A 23,005-nucleotide genomic window follows, 5' to 3' on the forward strand; every position below is an offset into this window, starting at 1 on the left:
TCTGGCCGTGTGATATTACGGGATTTTGCCGAGTTGCCAATCTCTTGTATTATATGTCTCTGTTGGTCTATATAAAACATATTTTTGCCGTTTACAAAAACGGTTCTACAATGTACCCAAAACCAAAGGAATAAATCATGAATTTCATTCTATTTAACTAAAACAACTATTTGTTTAGAGTTAGAAATTGTTATGAACAATAAACGGCAAAACTATATTTATTCCTTTGGTTTTCGGTAGAACTGTTTTTGTAAACAGCAAAAATATGTTTCATATAGACCATCAATCAATAATTGATTTAAAACAGTTCTACCCAAAACCAAAGGAATAAATCATGAATTTCATTCTAGTTTACTACAACAACTATTTGTTTAGATTTAAAAATTGTTATGTACAATAAACGGCAAAAATCTGTTTTATATAGACCATCAATCAATATGTAAAATTTTACACGAATTTTGTGTTGCTCAAGCTACAAAGATATTTTTGGAATGCATCCGATTTCACCAACATAGATGCGCACGCCCGATGAAGCTAATTAGTTTAGCGAAATATTGCGTGAATAATATATAAAATATAACATCTAATTTTATAACACTCATTAGTGTCTTACATTCTTAGACACTTATATATATATCGAAAGCTTTTTCCACTAAAAAAAGACATCATAGTTGGTGTTGGAAATCACGCACAGAAGAGAATGTTAACGCAACGCGGCATTATTGTTTATCCAACGTTTACTTATGACGTTAGATTGTACTTCAGTCATCAATACAAATTCATACAGTTTAGACGTCTTTCTTATTACATATGCAGTTTTAGTAAAACCACTTTGCGATATTGGTACCGTGACCAGCAGAAGATGACTTCAAAGCTGAAATATATTCAAGCGGGACACAGAAGCGCAGTTTCTAGGATTTTAAGAAGATTTGACGAGAGAAGTGAAACAGAAGAAAAACCGGAAGAGGACGAATTGGAAACAATTCTGGATACATTAAAGGCAAAGCAAGATATTCTGAAGGATTTGGATAAGAACATTTGAAATAGTGTACAAGAAGAGGATATAGGGCAAGATATACTTGACACATATGAGTATAAATTTAATTTAGAGACGAAAATACGCCAAATTCGTAAATTTATTCACGTTAAATGCAGCCGCTAGAAGTTTTTCGCCGCACAATATGACACTGCAACCCATTCAAAATGTTGACCCAATATATATTATAAGAGATGACTCACAAAATACTGGCCTCAATTTCACGTCTTTACGTTCAAATTCAAGCGTCAATAGCAGCAACTTTCATAAATTACCGAAATTGAATTTACCTACATTTGATAGAAACGTACTTGAATGGCAATCCTTTAGGGATTCTTTTGATTCTGCAATTCACAACAACAACAGACTAACCGAAGTGCAAAAGTTCAACTACCTAAAATCATTACTAGAAGGAGAAGCGGCATATACCATTGCCGGATTTGCTCTTACGCACACAAACTACAACAAAGCTATTGAACTTATTCATGAAAGATTCGGACAAAAACATAAGATCATTCAATCGTACATGCAAGCACTATTAGACATACCCGCACCAAAGAATACGCTAACACACCTTAGAAGTTACTATGACAGGACAGAAACATAAATACGTGGACTAGAATCTCTCGGACAAGCTCATGTCTCGTACGGCTCGTTATTAGTACCAATCATACTCAACAAAATGCCCAGATAAATACGTAAAAACCTGACTCGTGAACACGGTTCAACAGATTGGTATTTTGGTGATCTTAGGAGGTCTATTTTTAAGGAACTGGCAATTTTAAGGAACAGAGTCTGGTAGAAGTACAGAAACATTTGAAAGTCCTAGTGCTACAGCTACCTTCTACACAAACACAAAATCTCGTGGAAACTAGCCAAAGACTAATTCACCAGAGAAATCGTATCAAGTCAGCTTCGCAAATTGCAAGGAATCCCACTTTTCGTCTAAATATACCAAATTTACAGACCACAACGACCGCATAAAAATTGTAAAAGAAGATAGATTGTGCTTTAATTGCTTAGGGCGTCACCGCGTTGTAGATTGCAAATCTAATTCCAACTGCAAGAAATGTGATAGACGTCACCACACAAGCCTATGCAACAACGACCATGATAAAGACATGTACAGTACAAAAAAACAACGCGGAGAAATCTGAGACTTCAGTTTTATATTCACTTTTAAACTGTGATCGCCCAAATGTTTTATTAGAGACCACAATAGCACCACTAAGCTACAAAGAACAAACTATTGATGCAAAAATCCTTTTTGACGAAGGCGCCACACGGTCATTTATTACAAGACATTTAGCAGAGAAATTGGAGTTAAAAACCACAGAAAGTGAAGCAATTACGCTATCTAGATTTGGAGACGATAATGTGAACAACTCTATTGAACAGCTAAACACAACAACAGTAAAGATACAAACTGTTTATGACCAAGAAATACCAGTCGATGTTTTGATTGTACCTAAAATCGCCGCACCATTTAAGACTAACATTGAAACTGCAAAAAAAGTTGCCGTATTTGCAAAACTTAAGATTAGAACACGCCGTAACTGAGGACACATCATTTGCAATTGGACTGCTTGTTGGGGCTGACCAATACTGGGATATTGTCGAGGATGATATCATTAGGGTTGAGGGACCAACAGCAGTGAAGTCCAAACTATGATACCTACTCTAAGGACCACTCAAAAGAACCAGTTCAATCAACGTAACACACTTTAGTACTACCAATTTAGGAGAAACGGAAGAGGCGCACACTAACGAAGATACAACAGAGAAGAATACTATTGACATTGAACATATTTCTACAATTGTGTACACTTCAAGGACAAAACAAAGAACCACTGGTCCGTTGAAAGTAAAGGAAACAGACAAATCAGCTTTAATGTGGACAAGAAACATTAACAAAAACAAATGTTTCTACGATGATTTACAGTAAATGGGAAAATCAAAATCTCAGTTAAAACAGCTTAACTTATATCAGGAATTGGATAACAGTGAGAAACTTACAAGAAAAAAGAACGTGAAATAAATGTGACACCGTACTATAACAAACTGTGGTAAAAGTTTAGTTTTAATGAATGACTTTAAAGTTAATTTCATTTTAATATTTTAACAGAGAGACTTTAATTATTTTACAAGTTATAAATTCACTTTTCGTGGGCTTGAGAACGTTTGAAATCACGCACAGAAGAGAACGTTAACGTAACGCGGCATTATTGTATATCCAACGTTTACTGATGACGTTATATTGTACTTCAGTCATCAATACAAATTCATACAGTTTGGACGTCTTTCTTATTACATATGCAGTTTTAGTAAAACCACTTTACGATAGTTGGTTTGTACCTATGTCACGGAATAGCGAAACAGCAATGACAGCAACACTAGTATCGACTGTTCGAATCTTGACTCGTTTAAGTTCGTGTTTTACTTAATCAGACACATGCGACATGATTCTAGTGTCAACCTCTTCATGTAAATGTGGTACTAAAAATCGGTACAGTTCGTTTTATCAGTCTGTCGTCTATGTAATTTCATATTGTGTTTTACTGATCTTCTCTATTTGGCGGATACTATCAACGACAGATGTTGGTGCTTTTTTTTTGCGTATCAACGAAATATCCGCCAAATAGAGAAGGTTGGTACAGCTGGGGTCACACATTTACGATTTTTACTGCCGTCCTTGAAAATTTGTCAAAAGTCTGATCAAGATCCTGTGAATCGTGGATGGAAATTCAAACTTTAATTAATATTTGTAAAACAAATAATTTAATCACGACAACAATCAGATAGTGTTCAGGAAGCGTCGATATTCAACCGTTTCCAAGCGAATTTATCCGGATAATCCCATTCTCAATCCGCTTCTAATACAATTTGTATCTCTCACCAGGTAAATTTCGACCGAGTCTGTCACGACTGCGTCCCGATTCTACCGAATGTAATCCGACAGAGATCAGACAGTGACCAGACAGTGAACCGACGCTGACGGAAGTTATCCGTTCAAAAACTGTCGGCATAATCGGGATCAGCAGGTACTGTCGGAACGTAATCCTATCACGGTCCGCTCTATCGCATTGCAAACGGCTTTGTCTGGTCTCAGTCGTATTGTATTCTGCAATTGTCGGGACATTGACGTGGGTATTATTGACGAATTTCGTATTAATAACGGGACTGTTCCGGAACGGTTTCGGCAAAAACGGTTCGCAATCGACAAGTCTTAGATCTGGATGCAATCTGGACTCAAACGGCAGAAAAACAGCAATGAAAAATTTCTCCAGATCATTCCAGTCCCACAGGACACCGTCCAGAATACACAGAACATTGTTAGGATTGTTATCCGATACAGCAGAATCTGTCACGACATAGGCACGATTGTAATCCGACTATACTAAATCGGCTGAGTTTCCCCGAATGTTACGGGACGCACCTACATGTAACTGTCGGGGTGCTTCTCCGAACTATTCGGACTCTTCCCGACCCGTAGGAATCTGTTACAAACTTAAAAACGACTGCGATCAGACAATGATAGGACATTCCAGATAATTGAGGATAGTAATCCGACTTTTTTTCACTTTTCGTTCTGTATCGCTGTCTGATCTCAAACGGGAGTAATAATCGGCAATGTGTGAACCCCGCATTCAGCTGGGGTCACACATTCACGATTTTTACTGCCGTCCTTGACAGGACCATTCCCGATTAATATTTATTAAAAGTCTGATCAAGATCCTATGAATCGTGGATGGAATTTTAAAACTTTAATTAAAATTTGTAAAAAACCAAATTTAATCACGACAACAATCAGATATTGTTCAGGAAGCGTCGATATTCAACCGTTTCCAAGCGAATTTATCCCAATAATCCCGTTCTAAATCCGTTTCTAATCCGATTTGTATCTTTCGCCAGGTAAAATTCGACCGAGTCTGTCACGAGTGCGTCCCGATTCTACCGAATGTAATCCGACAGAGATCAGATAGTGACAAGACAGTGAACCGACGCTGACGGAAGTTATCCGTTCGAAAACTGTCGGCATACTCGGGATGATCAGGTACTGTCGGAACGTAATCCTATCACGGTCCGCTCTATCGCATTGCAAACGGATTTGTCTGGTCTCAGTCGTATTGTATTCTGTAATTGGCGGGACTCTGACGTGGGTATCATTGACGAATTTAGAATTAATAACGGGACTGTTTCGGAACGGTTTCGGCTAAAACAGTTCGCAATCGACAAGCTGTGGATGCAATCTGGACTCAATCGACAGAAAAACAGCAATAAAAAAATTCTCAAGATGATTCCCGTTCCACAGGACACCGTCCCGAATACACAGAACATTGTTAGGAATTCGATCTGATACAGCAGAATCTGTCACGAAATAGGCACGATTGTAATCCGACTAGACAAAATCGGCTGAGTTTCCCTGAATGTTACGGGACGCACCAACTGTCGGGATGCTTTGCCGAACTATTCGGACCCTTCCCGACCAGTAGGAATCTGTTACGAACTAAAACGACTGCGTTCAGACAATAATAGGACATTCCAAATAATTGAGGATACTAATCCGACTTTTTCACTTTTCGTGTCGTATCGCTGTCTGATCTCAAACGGGAGCAATAATCGGCAATGTGTGAACCCCGCATAAAACACAGTATGAAAAGTACATAGGAGACAGTCTGATAAAATGAACTGTTCCCATACTTGAACCAATCAAGAAAAAATGAATGGCATTACTTAAAACTCTTAATGGGAAGACGTGCAGTTGATATGGTATCTTTTCTCTGTGTGTTACATTGTCGTTTTTTGATGCACCTCAGTGTTTTTGTTGTTTCGTTGTTTTCCTCTCATAGTTGAATTGTTTTCCTCGGTTTTAGTTTGCAGCCTGGATTTGTTTTTTTCTAAATCGATTGATGATCGACTTTTGAACCGCAGAATACTACTGTTGTATTTACTTATTCGACAATGAATGCACGACAAAAGAACCATACTAAAAAGTGATGTTTCGTTAATGTGAAGACTCTATATTTATTGTCAGACAAGAGGTGGCGACCTGAATGAATTCTTTGCCCATCAAAATAATATAAATCCGCAAGCATTGAGGAAGAATGGCAACATACGTCAACAACAAAGTCAAATCTTCTCAGTAAGTGTTTAGCACCATTGAAAAACAAATACAGATAATGTTCCTGACGTGGATGTTTTAGTTATCGACGGAGCAACAGTTGTGAAAATGCTTAAACCATCAATATCTCGTATATTTGTGTATTATGTTTCCAGGATAGAATACCGAATTAGCCTAATCGACAAATATACCTTATTTTGATGTTTTAACCACGTTTCGGTTTTAATGTACGACCGAACAAACTCATCAGATGGGTTTGACGAAGCAGGGAAACAACAGTTTTCGCAAAAGGGAAGACTAATTAAGTCTATTTCGCCAGCTCGTCTTTTCCAGAATGTACAACGTACACTATTACAAGGTAGGTAAGTATTGGGAACGATCCTGGAATTGGTTCCTATGCTACCTAGTACAGGCGATTATGGGTGACGAAGGGACAAAGATGAACAATGGGAACCCTTTTGGACAGCTCTTTCTGAAGACTCGTCATCTTGTCAGGAGCTTGTCCATTGTGAACTTATGAAAAGATGCCGCAGTTCTTGTAAATGTGCTTTATTTGATTGTTGTGGTGATTGTGAATAGACATAAATTAACGGCCATATATTATTAGTTTTAGGGATGTTTTAATACTTAAGCGAGTACTTTCTTTTTCAATATGTCCTATATATTGAATTCATGAGTAGCACCAACGAAAGGTTCGTGCACAATATAATGATGGAAGAAATACATTAAAACACATTTCAATTACCCTCACTAAATATACGCTTATTTCAGTACAATGTCCGCAATATTGGATTTTTTCCGGAAGTAGGGGTTTTAAAGACTTATAATCTAAAAACTAGTAATGTATCCAAAAGAAGCACAGATTCGAGGTTTGTGCAGAATATAGTGATAGAAGCATAACTATAACACGTTTTTACAAACCAGCCTTCGATATTAGACTAATTTTTAAAAAGGATAATGTCCGCCATATATGATTTACCGGAAGTGCGGCATTATATTTAGATTGCCTCTCTATCTGAAATCAGAGATAAAAACTAGAGGAAGCTATATGCTAAGTTTCATGCTTGTAGCAGGATGTTCACAATTCTTCTTAAGTATGTTTGTAGCCGATATTATATGGTACATCACAATTAGATAAAGTGTCATCAAGAGCATGTTTTGCTTCCTGGTCTACAACTGTGTTTCCTTTGATTCCAACGTGACTCAATATCCATAGACAATTTTCTCTGTATGCATATAAAATCTTGAGAATTATCGGATTTTTTTTTTATTTTATTATGTTGTATAGCTTGTTAACTCCGATTTAATCAATCTTGTTTCTATGTTCACGTTTGAAAAGAATTACATGCAGGTATCATACATTACTGTCCTAACATTTTCTCTTTGTATTCAAAATGTCAAAGCATCACTTAACCAGTTGTCACATCTCAAAAAGGTTTTATAACAGTAATTAGTTGACTGCTAAAATCAAAACATACCTCATTTGAACTTTAATATATACAAAAGTGAAATATCTGTATCATAAAGCTGTATATTTGTTAACTCATGGAGGATTGTATAATACAACTCGCATTAATATTGGTAAATAAAACAAATTGTCCGCGTTTCAGCATTTCTTCTTTTTTTCTTCTTCAAAATATGGGAACATCACTGAAAATCAGATATGTCTCATCCCAGGATAATTTTACAACAAAAAATGTGACCAAAGCAACAAACACGAAAGGTATCATATATCAGTAGTTATCTGAACTCCTATACAATTCTAAGAATATGATTGTATAAAAACAACCGCATGGAGATATGTAGGATAAGTTGGTGGGACTTATTTTAATCCACGATTAGTAATAATGCTACGTTCCTTTATAAAAACAACACGCATGTGAGGTAAAATCAAAATTATACAATAGACGAAGAAATTGAGGATGAACGATTGAAATAAATTCATAAAACACATTCAAAGGTAACAAGTTGTTAGTGTTGACTTTGTTTGTGTTAAGAAAAATAGAAGTAAGTTCTTAAAACTAAGTATTGAAGACCTAATAACTTTGTCTGAATACCACATATTAAGATAGTCGGTAATATAAATGTGTTTCACAGTGTGCTTAGTAACCTAATACAATATATGTGGGGTCAGTAAATTCCATGTGGGGATTCCAGGTTCGCTCCCAGTCCATTTGGAATTTAATGACCCTATATCATTAGCACATTTTCTAACTTATAATATATATATCAGGATGGAATGATTCATACAGATGCCAGCAATGTATGCACTGAATGACTAAACCACTTTGTCTTAATTAATACAAGATGCTTTACTTTGCTTTTTTTCATTCAACATACCGACAATGACATCACTTAAATTAATAGTTTTCATATTTAACTCAGGACGGTTGCATCACAAAACAAGTGTTCCTGTAGCAACCAAAATTGATTAAATTTGTTATTTAGTTTTAAAATATTTACTTCTAGCTGATTAGGAAACAAGTTATTGCAATTTATATTAGTCAAATTCCACTTTGAGGGTGTTAGTCCTGCCTTTTAGCGGCTTTAGCCTGCTATTTTCTCGAATTCTACAATGGTGTCTTTAACGGTTTTACGTACGTCTCTTTTAACACGGGTCAGTCATTTATCGTCCAATTCCGACTAACTATCATCGTTTCTCAAGACCTTACTCGCAAACGGTGTCAAGAGAGAGCCGAAAATTCAGTCCCTGAAATTTTCTCCCCGGAACGCAGATCGAAGCAGGAACCTTTGTGTTAGTAGTCAGATGCGCTAACCACTACACCACGGCTCTACTTGCAATGGAAATGTGTCATATATCAGTATGTGTTAACTAAGGATAGATTGTATAATACAATAAGAGCAATATTTGTTTTTAATTACCATAACGTTTTCTCCAAATCAATTTAGCTTCATCAAAATTGACAATATATGTACTCTGTCTTGAAGGGTTATCGCGGTATCATGCATCGGTCTATAGGTAAATATACGAAACTCTACTTGAAGATCTAAAATTGCTTCTGAAAATTATAAAACACCGTTTATATCAGGGCACCTGAAAATTTCCTCCGACATATAATCGTAAAACCATATGACACACAAAGTGAATGATACTTTTTAGCTGCATTTGATTTAGCGTCACAGCCTTATAAGCATTTGAACAGACTAATCAATATGTCTGCAGGTGACAAAATTAGTTAGAAGACCTAGGTTTGGTTTGCCATCGACTATGTTAATTGTTTTTTTTTTCTACTTCAAATGTCTTTAATATTTAGTTGTCCTGTTTTGTAAAACCTGTTCAGATCATCAATCCTGTTTCAGATCACAATTTGTGTACAAGTCCTCATCACCAAAAATTGAGAACATATGTTTTACTGTATTGAATTTTGTATTTCAGATTTTAAGACGAGTCGACGAATTTTGAGGAGTTTTCCGAATAAAACATATCGTAGTGAGACAGAGGAAGTAACATTGATAACAGCTTACTTCAACATTGGGTCTTTCAAAAAAAAGCGGAATACATTTTATTCTTTCAGCACATATTTTAATTGGATGAAACAATTTGGATATGTAAACAATACTGTGATCCTTTATACAGACGTAAATGATATGGCAGTGAAATTTAAATCAAATCGTCAACACTTCCCAACATATATGACAAAGGTATTTTTGGTGAATCAATCAAATCTCTGGTCTTTTAAATTGAAACCTAGATTAGATGACATTTATAATCGCACAGAATACCAGAGCTATTATCCAAATGTAGTAAAACCTGCATATTCGTGTGCTATGAATGCGAAGTATGAATTAGTGGAAAAAGTAATAACAGAAAAAGTATACAAAACAGCATTTCTGGCATGGATTGATATAGGCTATTTCAGAAACAAGAAACCTGGTTATATAAAAATGTCAATCCCAAGAAATGTAAAAGATGACCATGTGTCCTTTTCTCAGGTACATTTTTTTAATGATCAGCTCACTCCTACTGAAATTGTGTATGAAAGTAGATTTTACATAGCTGGTGGATTTTTCATTGGCAAACCCAAAAATCTTTTGTTGTTTGCCAGGGATTATAGATTAGCCGTAGAATGGATGATTGATATGAACCTAATGAACTCAGATCAGCAAGTATTATACATCATGTATTCTCCAAAATCATCCTTTAAGCCAAGGATACCAATTCAAACGTTCTTTCAACCCATTAGTTTGATATTAAGAAGCACTAATCGGTGGTTTTATCTTGGTAAAATCTGTCAAAATTTGATTTAAGGAGGTTCGAGGGTACACAAATTTCAGAAAATTTGAAAATTTAAAAATCAACCTATAAAATCGATTCGTTTTGGTCCAGATGACTTTTATATTGTTTGTATCATTAAAGACGATATAAATTATCTCCCTTCAGTGCAACGATTCATTTTTTTGCATTACAATTGAAATATCTGGTTTAACTCATCCGTAACCTACATTGTATATTTTTTATTATCATTTTTCAAATAAGCTGTACTTAAACGATTAAATAAACTCATCATAGATACCAGGACTAAATTTTATATATACGCCAGACGCGCGTTTCGTCTACAAAAGACTCATCAGTGACGCTCGAATCCAAAAAAGTTATAAAAAGCCAAATAAAGTACGAAGTTGAAGAGCATTGAGATCCAAAATTCCTAAAATTGTTGCCAAATACAGCTAAGGTAATCTATACATGAGGTAGAAAAGCCTTAGTATTTAAAAAAAATCAAAATTTTGTAAACAGTTAATTTATAAATATAACAATATCAATGATAATTCCTGTCAGCACAAATAGTGCTGACTACTGTGCTTGTGATACCCTCGGGGAAATAAATCTCCACCAGCAGTGGCATCGACCCAGTGGTTGTAAATAAACTCATCATAGATACCAGGACTAAATTTTATATATACGCCAGACGCGCGTTTTGTCTACAAAAGACTCATCAGTGACGCTCGAATCCAAAAAAGTTATAAAAAGCAAAATAAAGTACGAAGTTGAAGAGCATTGAGATCCAAAATTCCTAAAAGTGTTGCTAAATACAGCTAAGGTAATCTATGCCTGAGGTAGAAAAGCCTTAGTATTTCAAAAAATTCAAAATTTTGTAAACAGTTAATTTATAAATATAAAGCGATTTCTGTAATGTAATTTTTTTATTATTTCGAAAATTTCTCCTATTAGTTCAATAGAAAAAAAGTACTTTCACAAAAATGCATGCTTCTTTCGAAGGCAGATTGTGAGGTTAAATGATCGGTGACCCTTTTTTTTTTATTTCATTTTCTATTACGTATATGATAAAGTTCATTTATAGAAAAAATAGCGAAATCCTATATTAGAAAAAAAATCAATTTATACCCTCAAGCCCCTTTAACAGGAATCAAATTGGAACAAGTGTATCATTTCTTAATATGGTATTGTCATTTTATTTTTTTTTTATTTTCATTTTATCAAACGAATGTGTCTTTTATAACTAAATGGTTAATTGAGAAAAAACTGCAATAAAGTATGTCTCTGTAATATACTTGTCAACGACTGAAACGATACAATGCAATGTATTATCCACATATAATGATATTAAATACACTGTACAGAGGTCAATAATTGCCTTATTGATCTACTTTAACAGAGTGTTTTTTTTTTTCATCAAAACTTTAATTTAAGGAAATAAAAAAATAAAAAATTGTAATTTTTGTTATTTAAAAAATCTTATTTTCAACTTAAAATTTAAAAATCAATGTTATAACTTTAAACTTTTTAACTTTAACATGGTACGTTTCATTCAAATAGTTAATTATCATCTACGAAATTTGGTGTCGACTTTGACACTATTTCCCGCGAAATACATTTGGCCCCTATGTTCAATAACTTTTTTTTTGTCTTTTGTAACTTTCCAATTTACTCAAATTCTTTTATCGATATGCATTTGCTTGGTAAATGAATTTATCATTGTATAATATAACAGTTTTTCCTATTTATTGCATTTCACGATAAAATTTGTTTCAAAATGTTCATCGTTTCTTTTATTAGTTTAAACATATTTATTTATAATGGATTAGGAAAAAAAGTTTTGCAACTTATATTAATCCCTTTCCACTTTGTGGGTGCGAGTGGTGTCTTCTTGCATTGACTAGTATATATACATTTGTACAATAATTTGAATATGCTAGTTTTAACTGAAAACTTGTTCCTGTATTGTATACCAAACTAAGTAAAGATAAGCCTAAATGACATTATGTAGTAAATTTAGAGTAATTACCGTTTCCTTGATGATCTGTTTGCTTTAAATGATCAATGATGTTTTGATATTAAGTGCTGCAGTATCCACATTAAAGGCTTACTTTAAATGTTTTAACATTTCTTATGCAGACAGCAACAATTGGCCTATCAATTTTTGGATATTTCAGGTTAACATGGAAAACACAATACAAAACAATTGGTCGTTGGCGAATGTTAATTTTTCTTCTAAGGGCATACGAATAATTTACAGGGGAGGAAATGACGTTGCTAACGTAAAATGTTATGTTCGTGACGTCAAACTGTGACATATCGGGAAACGATGCATTTTTCGCCTGATTTTTATAATTGAAACTGATTTCTCTTGAAAACGAGTTCATGGACCCCTCTGTCTCAAAATAACATTCGGTTTAAATACGTCTGAAGATTATTTGTACCAATTGTCATGAAAAAGTCGATAATGCAATTTTGAAATTTGATAATATACAGGAACGAATTACGTTTTTTTTCCTATATTTGATAAATTTGAGTTATTTCTAAACAAACAAAAAATATAAATTTATGGGATAGTTATATAAAACAGAAATTACAAATGATTTAACAAAAAACAGCTGGTGTTTATCTTTTAAAACCAAAAAAAGTTTTGCCTTTCTGTCGGAAGGAAAAATACGTCCACGAATCCAAATTTTGAAACCATATTTGAAATGCTGACCTCATTTTACTCAAAAAGTAGCACATGAAGTTATATTTGATTTAATCAGGTAAACAAAATATAGCCTATTGGTCAAAGGACACAGTTATCGTCCTTTGGTGTTCGTTGTATACGAATATAGTCCCTAGTGTGAAAAGCATATAACTTGCATTTTTTTATGCACTCCCCAATTTATTTATTGATATTTAGTGCACGAAATATTAACTAAGGGGATGGAATTACATGTTTAAAAAATTTGGATGCTGAATCTTTATGTTAGGAGGTAATTTGGTCCAGTTGAAAAAGAAAAAAAAATAGTACGTCTGAAGCTGTCAAACTGAATTTTAGACACCCATAACACAGAATTTCAATATTTTGAGTTAAAGCTGGTAGAATTCTCTATGATTTTGATATTATTTGATAGCAGCACACTACACTGTAAACATCATTTTGATATAGAGCAGGTGCAATTTGTTTAATTTGAAATGCACTACGAAATAACTATTTTCTCGGGTATATTTGCAAATTTTTATCAATCAAACCATTGCAACGAACATTTATGGACAAATTATTGTTTGCTTAGAAAATTTGTCTTGTATCTTTGATAATTTGTTGTTTTTTAGCTGTGTAATGGTCTCCACTTAAAACATCATTAATAATAATAAGAAAAATAAATTAATTTTGATTTCATTTGCTCTTTTTAGTCAATTTAGAATATCTGACCCTATTAATAGAAGTGGAACATTTAAAGACGTATCGTATCTGTAAATTATACGTTGACGTATATGAACGTATCTATTGGTTATTATTAAAATACATGCAGCACTCGATAATAGGGAAATGATCCAGGCGTAAAGTTGAATTATAAAACAAATAACGTTAACGTTTACAATATGTATAATATACCTTACATTTGCTAATAAATTTATCATCAGTCGGTTTGGTGACTGATATCCAATACATTTAGCAGGCAATACTTTTTTTCAAATATTAAAAATGAAAGAAGGTTTGGCATGCCACAATACAAGGTTCAACTCATCATTTTTTCTTAAAATGTCCTTTACCAAGTCAGGAAAATAGCCATTGTTATATTATACAAGTTCGTTTCTGTGTGTGTTAAATTTTAATGTTGTGTTTTTGTTGTGTCGTAGTTATCCTCTTATATTTGATGCGTGTCCCTCAGTTTTAGTTTGTAACCCGGATTTGTTTGTTCTCAATCGATTTATGAATTTCGAACAGCGGTATACTACTGTTGCCTTTATTTTCATTATACTCGATTTGTACCACAGTGTCTGACTCAATTATCAACTATATCTGTATTATCATTTAAATTAATGCTTGAAAAGTGATGATCGATGGTTTAAATATCGAGTGGTCAGATATAAACGAGTAAACATAAACTGAAAACTATCGTGTGATAAAAAGAGTTTATTAATGATTGAAAGACATTAAATAACAAAAATAAAAAAAAAAAACATACTTATTCACTATTTAACATACAAATAATCAATTTTAAGCAATAACTTATAGATCAGTTCAGATACGCGAACGTATCTGATACGGATACGATGCGTCTTGAAATGTCCCACTTCTAATATTGGTATGATATTTTGACAGTATCTCATGACTTTATCAAGAATAAAATTACTGAAAACTGCAACGGTGATTGTTTAAAAAAAATTGAAAAAAACATGCAAAGTTATTCTGAAACTGTCTATTCTAGAGGTGGCGTGAATCAGATGTGGATACAAAAAAACACATTTGACTTGGATACATTTTACACATGAATTCCCTATTCAAAAATAACAGATAAGTTGAAAGAGTTGATATTGCTTTGTTTCATATAAAATAAATGGTCAACGTAGATACAAGTATCTTGTCTTAATGGGGGTGGTGGATGGGGGGGGGGGGGGGAGGTAAAAATCATACTTTGTAAATAATCACTCTGATTCAAACAAAACGTTCTCTGAAACTGACATTATCAAGATTTTTGATTTCTTGGTTGACAACGTATGTGTTACGTCTGGAGGACGTGTTTTTCAACAGACGATCGGCATTCCAATGGAAACCAGTTGTGCCCTTTGTCTTGCCGATGTTGCATTTTGTGTTCTATTATTTATATGATTTTCTTTTTCTGTTTTACACAAGGCGTTGGTCAATCTATTTTGAATTTTAATGTTCCTGTGGTATATTTCGTCCCTCTCTTTTACTAGAAACCAAGATGTGAGGAACACATGTCCATTAGCTGTTCTCTATGATTTTTGTGATTCAGCTCAATTAGAAAAAGAAATAGGTTTTTAAAACATACGTGTCCATTTACAAAATCATACACTCTGAGAAGTCTGATAAATTTAAAGTATTCATCAACATAAGAAGTCAAGGGAACATATTAATCTCATAAAAAAAGACAAAAATCCCCAAAATATGTATCAATATTCTCATTAAATTCTGCATAAATCTGGTACATTAATGCCGTTTTAAAATAGGAACAGGAAAGTAAAAACAACCCATAAGCTTCAACTACATACATGTAGATATCATGATCCTGGAATCTTTAACCTAAACACAGTGCAGTGCTTATCAGGGGGACCTATTTTATAAGAGATACTTATGTCAAAATCATGTACTTTTTTATTTTTAATATAACAGGTATAATGTGGAGCACACATGTACAACAGAAAATAACTTCATCGAATTCTCATTCTGAGTAAGCAATTTCTACATTGAGAATTTTTGTTAAATTTCAGTAAAAAATAAAATCACAAAAATACTCTGAGGAAAAGTCCCGAATCAACTGTCAGAAACAAAAGCTCTCACACATCAACGAAGGGATCACAACTATGATATTCCTGACATAATACAGGCTTGTTCTTGTTTTTTTAAAGCTAGCTAAACCTCTCACTTGTATAAAACATTCAAATATACATGTTTCCAAATACATGTATATATATCGCAAATTACTATTTTTATTTTAGCATACCTTTAAGTCTGTGCGTCGTGTTTGGAAATTTTAAAATTGCACCAGCGTCTCTGATGTTCGCTTAAACTGTTGTTTTGTATCAATTATAAAATTGTGATAGTTTTATAAATAGACGTGTAGGAAAGTCAATACTACTGTTGGCGCTCGTGATGGACGGAAAATGAATACAATATGATGTTGGGGTCATCTCCAAAAGTATAAATACTTTATCGTGTTTTATTACCTGTTTGACTACTGAAATACGTTATTTTATAGTATCCATGTCATAATCAATCCAGCGTTTTAAAAGACCTAAAATTAATTTCTAAATGTGAATTTATTTTAAAAACAATTACTTGGTATATTGAAGATGCATGTAGTTATAACCGATAGATGTAATTTAAACATTTGATTACGGAAAGTAATAAAACAATAAGGCAAATATCTACCTTCCGTTGAAATAAGGGGGAAATGCTTTTATTTTATTTTCAGACTCAACAAATTCTTGCAAAAGAGTTTTGTCCTGCCCAATGGAAACAAATTATCGTTTTTGTCTCATTCTGGAACGCTTAAAAAAACAATCTAAACAATTTATTTTGTAAATCACCAGTCCCCCTGTTTCAAATGATACATGCTCAGTTATTTATTCTAAAGATGCAAATTATGGATTTTGTGTTTATTTTAATACCATAACCATTGTAACCTCGCCACATTCTGTATGTATGTGCTTGTCCTAAGTCAATAGCATGTAAGTCGTTGGTTACCGTTTGTTGACTTGTTAAATATTTGTTTTTCGTTCATTTTTTGTACATGAATTAGGCTGTTAGTTTTCTCGTTTGAATTGTTTAACATTCGTCATTTGAGGACCTTTTATAGCTGACTATGTGGTATGGTCTTTGCTTATTGTTGAAGGTCATACTGTGACCTATAGTTGTTGATTTCTGTGTTAGTTGATATCTTGTAGAGCTTTGTATCATTGGCAATCATAACACATCATCTTATTTTATATTTATGGGTAGCATTTGTTTTATATGAAACTAATTCAAGAACACAATTCAACTTTAAATGTATTTGATTTAGATCGTTCTAATGATGTCTCTTGTACCAATTGACCCTGAATGTTCTTAAACGTCTAATTGCGTGATCAACATACGCACGACACTCTGACATTCTATATATATTCATTTGTTTACATTTATTTTTTTTCCTTGGCGTTTTCTATCTTGATTCATGTGTCCTTTATGGTGTAACAGTTGATAATCAATTGACCTTTGATCTATGAACTTGAAAATGAATTTGGTTCCAGATATTTATACGGGTTAGGTATATGCCAAGTTAAGTCAATATTTGTCGAACTATGACGAGTGTACAATAACAAGGATTTCAAATAAATTGCATGTCCAACTGCGACCTTGACCTTGAAAATAAACAGGATTTTAGATGTTAATAAGGACTAAGTAGTACATGTACCAAGTTTGGTAAAAATCTTAGAACGATGTTGTGTCTAGAGTGTTATCACTAGGAAGCTTTTCAACCAAGAGTTCCAAATGGTGAAATTGAAATCCGTGCGAAAATTTTACGGACGCCATCAAAAGTAGGTTGATCGTTATGGAATACTAGTATCTGTTTCACAAATGATAGCGGAAATGTTCCCAATACCAATCCCTTTTCATTAATGTGGCCTACCGAATGATACTTATAACCGGATAAACACTAGCATGAGCAAGACAACAGATGCAACATGAAGAGTAGGATCTGCTTACCCTTCCGGAGTTACGGGTGGAAAGTAGCACGACACGCCCCTTTTCCAATTTGTTTGCGAGATGATAAAAACCAATTAAATCGGACATGCAGACAAATGTTATTTTACACGATGGCAATGAGGGTACGACAGGTCGATTAAATTACATTAATGCAAGCTCGTTATAGGGAATGAGATTGTAACTACGGGAAACAATGTTAGCTGATGCATTTTTTTTTCTTTTTAAATGTCTTGCAACATTTGTTTTTCTTCAAACCAAATCATTAGAAAACGTTAGATTTATATATATTTTTTTTTCATGATTTACACTAATTGATTTAAAGCTGAATTTATAAAACAGTTTCTGGTTGTTGAAAAAATAATTTCAGTTGTACCAAACACGCCAATACAGGTAACAAAAATGTTAAGTAATTTTAATTTGAGAGATGGTCCCAAAATCATTTTGTATTCATCTTCCATCCATAACGCGTCTATAAGAATATATTGACATGATTCATTTAACATCTTGATCATACTGATGAAGGATATCTGTTTTCCAGAATATCTATCATGTGATCATTTATAGTTATTTCATGGTGATGTTGTACCCTGTAGATTTGTTATATATATTATATTTTGTATTGTACTGTATCATAATAATATGATCAATCGCCCCGTAATATTCATCGTTAACTATTATTCAGTCATTTAATATATCTATCAATAAATATATATATAAATATATGTGTATGTATGTATGTGTTGGTGTGTGTGTGTGTGTGTGCGTCATGTGTGTAGTCAGTTTTTATCAAAGCGTGTATATGCATTTGACAGTTGTAGTTTTTTCATCATTCCGTTGGTTGATAAACTAGTAATCAAAAGTCTGATTTTGTAAAAATAAAAATTGCTCCTTTTTTATACATACCTTGAGTATTTTTGTTGATATGTTATTTATGGTATAGACATTTCGATTTTATGAAACGACTCAAATTACAAAAGTTTGAGTTTTACAATTAAAACTCGTTTATCCACAATATTTAGTGTCCCTTTATTTTCTCATTATTATTTTTACTTGTCAAAGACGTGACAACATTCGTAAACAGTTTAACCATGCATTCATATTCTTTTTTCCAAACCTGTACGAAACCCCCATATCAAGGACAATATTATCATAGACATGATTCACACATTGATATATTTAGCCAAGCTTTCAATAAACAATCACAGTACTGAAGTACTGAAGTACTAAACAACGTCGTTTAAAACGTCCATCATCATTAATACAGGATTTTTTTGGTTGAATACCTAAAAATGAGGTTAAGGTACAAAAACATATTTTTTTCTGAGACAAGTTCGTGGGTGAATGATGAATAAATGACAGGGAATTCAACGTCACTGTAATAACTATTATATTGTAGTGATACAAATCAATATACTCTGGTCTGTTTTATATGTTATATTAATATTTGTATATAACAGTTACATGTATATAAAATTTTCATCCATTTGTATATCATTCAATTCTACTATTCTAATAATAGTGCAGTGCAAGTGCATGGTGGATACTTCTCAATACTCATTCGATGTTTCTAATAGATTGAATTTGAGTAGACATTCATATTTTCCGCAAAACGTTCTAGAGATTTTCTTCCACATACGTTGCGGTATTCCATATTTGTTATATATATTTCTCACGAAAAAATATTTTCATATCATATATCTATGCTCTTAAAAATTATTTTCATAAATATTTCATGATGAAATTGATATATAACAAGCGATAAGGAATGTTATTTTGCGTTCGGATATCAGTCAAAAACAAAAGTCCCGATGGGAAGAAATGTCTGTTGCAACAATACACCGGAATTCCATCCCGGTCATCCGATGTAAAAACTAGGTTGATCATATCAAACACGAACAAATTAAAATGTCAACACCACTCTTACAATCCGATTAAGGTATTTGCGACAGATACATTATGTTTTGTGCATTTGTTATATTTGTACACCAAACTGGGAACTATAATTCTAAAATTTTAGTAACTTCGTAAAGAGAATATGGTGAGTCTGAATACATTAATTGAAATATAATACGGATGGATTATATCTATGAATATACCAAGCAATCGACTAAACGCTTTAAAAATGACATAGATACTATTTCCAAATGGGTTGAGGTTGTGGCACCAATTAGTATAAGAACACATTTATTCTAACTATGTACTCACATGCTATATCGATCTTTAAAGACAAACATTTTGCTAACCACCTGTCCTAACTCAATGACAAATATGGCGGCTACGACTCTTTCTTTTTGCACCAGTATTAAACCATTTGAATTTTCTACCTTTTTCACGAGTATTCCTTTTTGTAAAAGACAAATTCGAAGACTTGATCCTACTCTGTTTCATGAAAAAAAGAATGGGCAAGGAAGATACAAGTATCTAGTTTAATGAGAAATATATCGTATTGTCGTTATGATTGAAATAAGCCTCTGAAACTTGTATTGGCCGGAACTTGTTTTTATTGACACAATATATGTAATGCTTGGAGAACGCGTTTTTCAACAGACAATCCGCAATTCCTATGAAACTTTCTGAGCTCATCTTTTATACTGAGTGCCAATGAAAACGCAACACTTGGTTTTTCTAAAATTAAATTTATATTAGAAATGATAATTTTTCCAAATAAATTATTCTTGAAAATTAACAATTCTAACAATAGATCGATATCAAACAAAAATGTTTCATTGTCATCTTTCAGATGCTATAGGTAAAAGAAACATCCAATGTCGAATCATCAACTCACAGTCCTAACAATACATGTTACAACCCCGTTTTGCAGCGCAATCTCGACAGCGCCGTGGAATTGATCATCCAGGACGTTCAATGTGATCTCGAGGAAGATTATTCCACTTGTCCCGCAAAGCAAACTCTAGCTGACGTTATGATATTGGTGGTGGTTTTCATCGTCTAAACCATGTCCAATCTGATGCAAAATTTCCTCGATCGGACCAAAATCTGGCAAAACACTTTACTGTTGGCAAAGATGGGTGACAAATGTCTATGTAACCACCACTGACGGGTTTTTGTACATAATGAATGATTTTTGGTCTACAGAATTCGATGTTTACGCCTGACGGCCGTTTAGATATCACTGAGGAAAGACTTTGGTGCTCTTTAACAATTTCTGCGCAAATTGTGCTTTACTGAAAATGCTCCAAAAGATCTACCATGACCACCATTGAACTCTCGTGACCTTTGGACAGCAATCAGAGTCAATATTGAATTGGTTTAAGACCAAATGTATCGGTCTGACTGAGCGTTTCTTGCTTTTTGTACCCTGGGATGTGGCTGACCATTTAATGATCCATTTTGGTTGAATATGTGGATGATTTGGGTTATTGTAGAGGCTACAACTGCAGTCTTCTCGTAATTGTATGCTGTGAAAGGCTTCATTGGATCATGCCCAAAACTGCATGTCGCTGGTTGTCAGAAAGTCCTGACATTTACTCAGATAATTATTGCAGTTTCCTTACAATAAGGACGGGAAAATTCGTGACATTAGCCAAGCTTTAAATGACAAAATCGTGAAAATGGTGCGTATGTTGGAAAGCGGTGAACTCGGTTTATGTCCGTTCAAAATAACCATTACTTCGCATTTGTTCCAAAAATCAATCAACCGTAAAGTTGTCGTCAATTGTCTTCAAAGTCATTTTAAACAAACAATACAAAGTTCTAATATAAATAAAATAAAAATTATAAGATTTTTTTGAAAAACAAAAGTGTTGCGTTTTCATTGGCACTCAGTATATATGAGGCAGGCTTCATGTAAGTTCTTATCAGAAAGAACAAAAAGAAGCTAGCATGATCATTTAACTTCACATTAATTTGGAGTTGTTCTAGCTACCTGTTCATATACATGTTAAATCTGGCTGGCTGCGTTATTAATTGCGAGGTTAACATTTTCTATAACACTTCTCTGCGACAAATTTTATCCAAAGGCCCGACATATCTTGAGCCTCAATTCATCAATGTTAAAACCGACTTCAATATAATAACGAATGCAGTCGTAGAATATACAAATTAATAGACGTGTTGAGAAAGTCAAAACTACTGTTGGCACTCGTGTTGGATGTGTCAGTCATTTCATGTCAAAACTATACCTTATTCTGACTTGCGGTCAAAGTTCAGAACACCTTTGATTGCATACTAGAGCGTAATGGTTCACGGATAGTACAAAAACCGGTAAATCTGATCCGAACAACAGGACAAATGTGCTCTCTTTTTTTAATTGAATATACTTCTTTATTATTCAAACGAAATTTTTAACTAAAGTTCTACAGTGATTCTTAGTCCCCAAACTGTCATTTAATACCAAAACGACCCAAATATTTCACCTATTGACAAAGATACAGTTTTGCGTGTGAACTATATGTCTAAAATATGTACTACATGTACTCATTCTTTCCGACCGGGCCTGAACTAGTGGTGCTATACCTTAAAGTACATACTAATTGAGTATCTTTCTCCTTCTAATAGTATTAAAACATTTGACTTGTGTACCCTTTACACAAGTACTTATCGTTCCAAACTGAAAGACACATTGAAAGAGTTCGTCCTGATTTGTTTGAAAAAAAAATTGCAAACATACACATACATATTATGTCTTAAAGAGGAAAACATCATAACTCATTTTAAACCATTGTGGTGACGTCAGCCTATTCATTTACCGTGGATTCTTTTTCTAGAATCAACGCTTCCTAAATCTGTCACTGAAATGGGCTCACAATATGAGATTCTTTTGTTTCCTTTGTGTGCCTAATTTCATTAAGTTTGAAAGAGGGACGAAAGATACCAAAGGGACAGTCAAACTCAAAAATCTAAAACAAACTGACAACGCCATGGCTAAAAATGAAAAAGACAAACAGAAAAACAATAGTACACATGACACAACATAGAAAACTAAAGAATAAACAACACGAACCCCACCAAAAACTAGGGGTGATCTCAGGTGCTCCGGAAGGGTAAGCAGATCCTGCTCCACATGCGGCACCCGTCGTGTTGCTTATGTGATTACAAATCCGGTAAATAGTCTAATTCGGTAGGTCAAATTCATGAAAGGGAAGGGAATTGTAGTTACGACGTGAGGAACATATCCGATATCATTTGTGAAATGGTTATTCCATAACGGTCAACCAACTCGTGATGGCG

The 23,005-nt window shown here is 33.6% G+C and overlaps 1 protein-coding gene across 1 annotated transcript in view; it reads left to right on the forward strand.

Annotated features, from left to right (window-relative positions):
• Window positions 1-11,823, forward strand: part of LOC139519311 (uncharacterized) — a 68,492-nt gene extending 56,669 nt beyond the window's left edge. The window contains exon 3 of the mRNA XM_071311299.1: window positions 9,556-11,823. Within this exon, the coding sequence (XP_071167400.1) occupies window positions 9,556-10,427 (872 nt within the window). The 3' untranslated portion in view covers window positions 10,428-11,823. The remainder of the gene's footprint in view (window positions 1-9,555) is intronic.
• The last annotated feature ends 11,182 nt before the right edge of the window (window positions 11,824-23,005 follow it).

This window comes from Mytilus edulis, chromosome 1, assembly GCF_963676685.1.
Source record: "Mytilus edulis chromosome 1, xbMytEdul2.2, whole genome shotgun sequence".
NCBI lineage: Eukaryota > Metazoa > Mollusca > Bivalvia > Mytilida > Mytilidae > Mytilus > Mytilus edulis.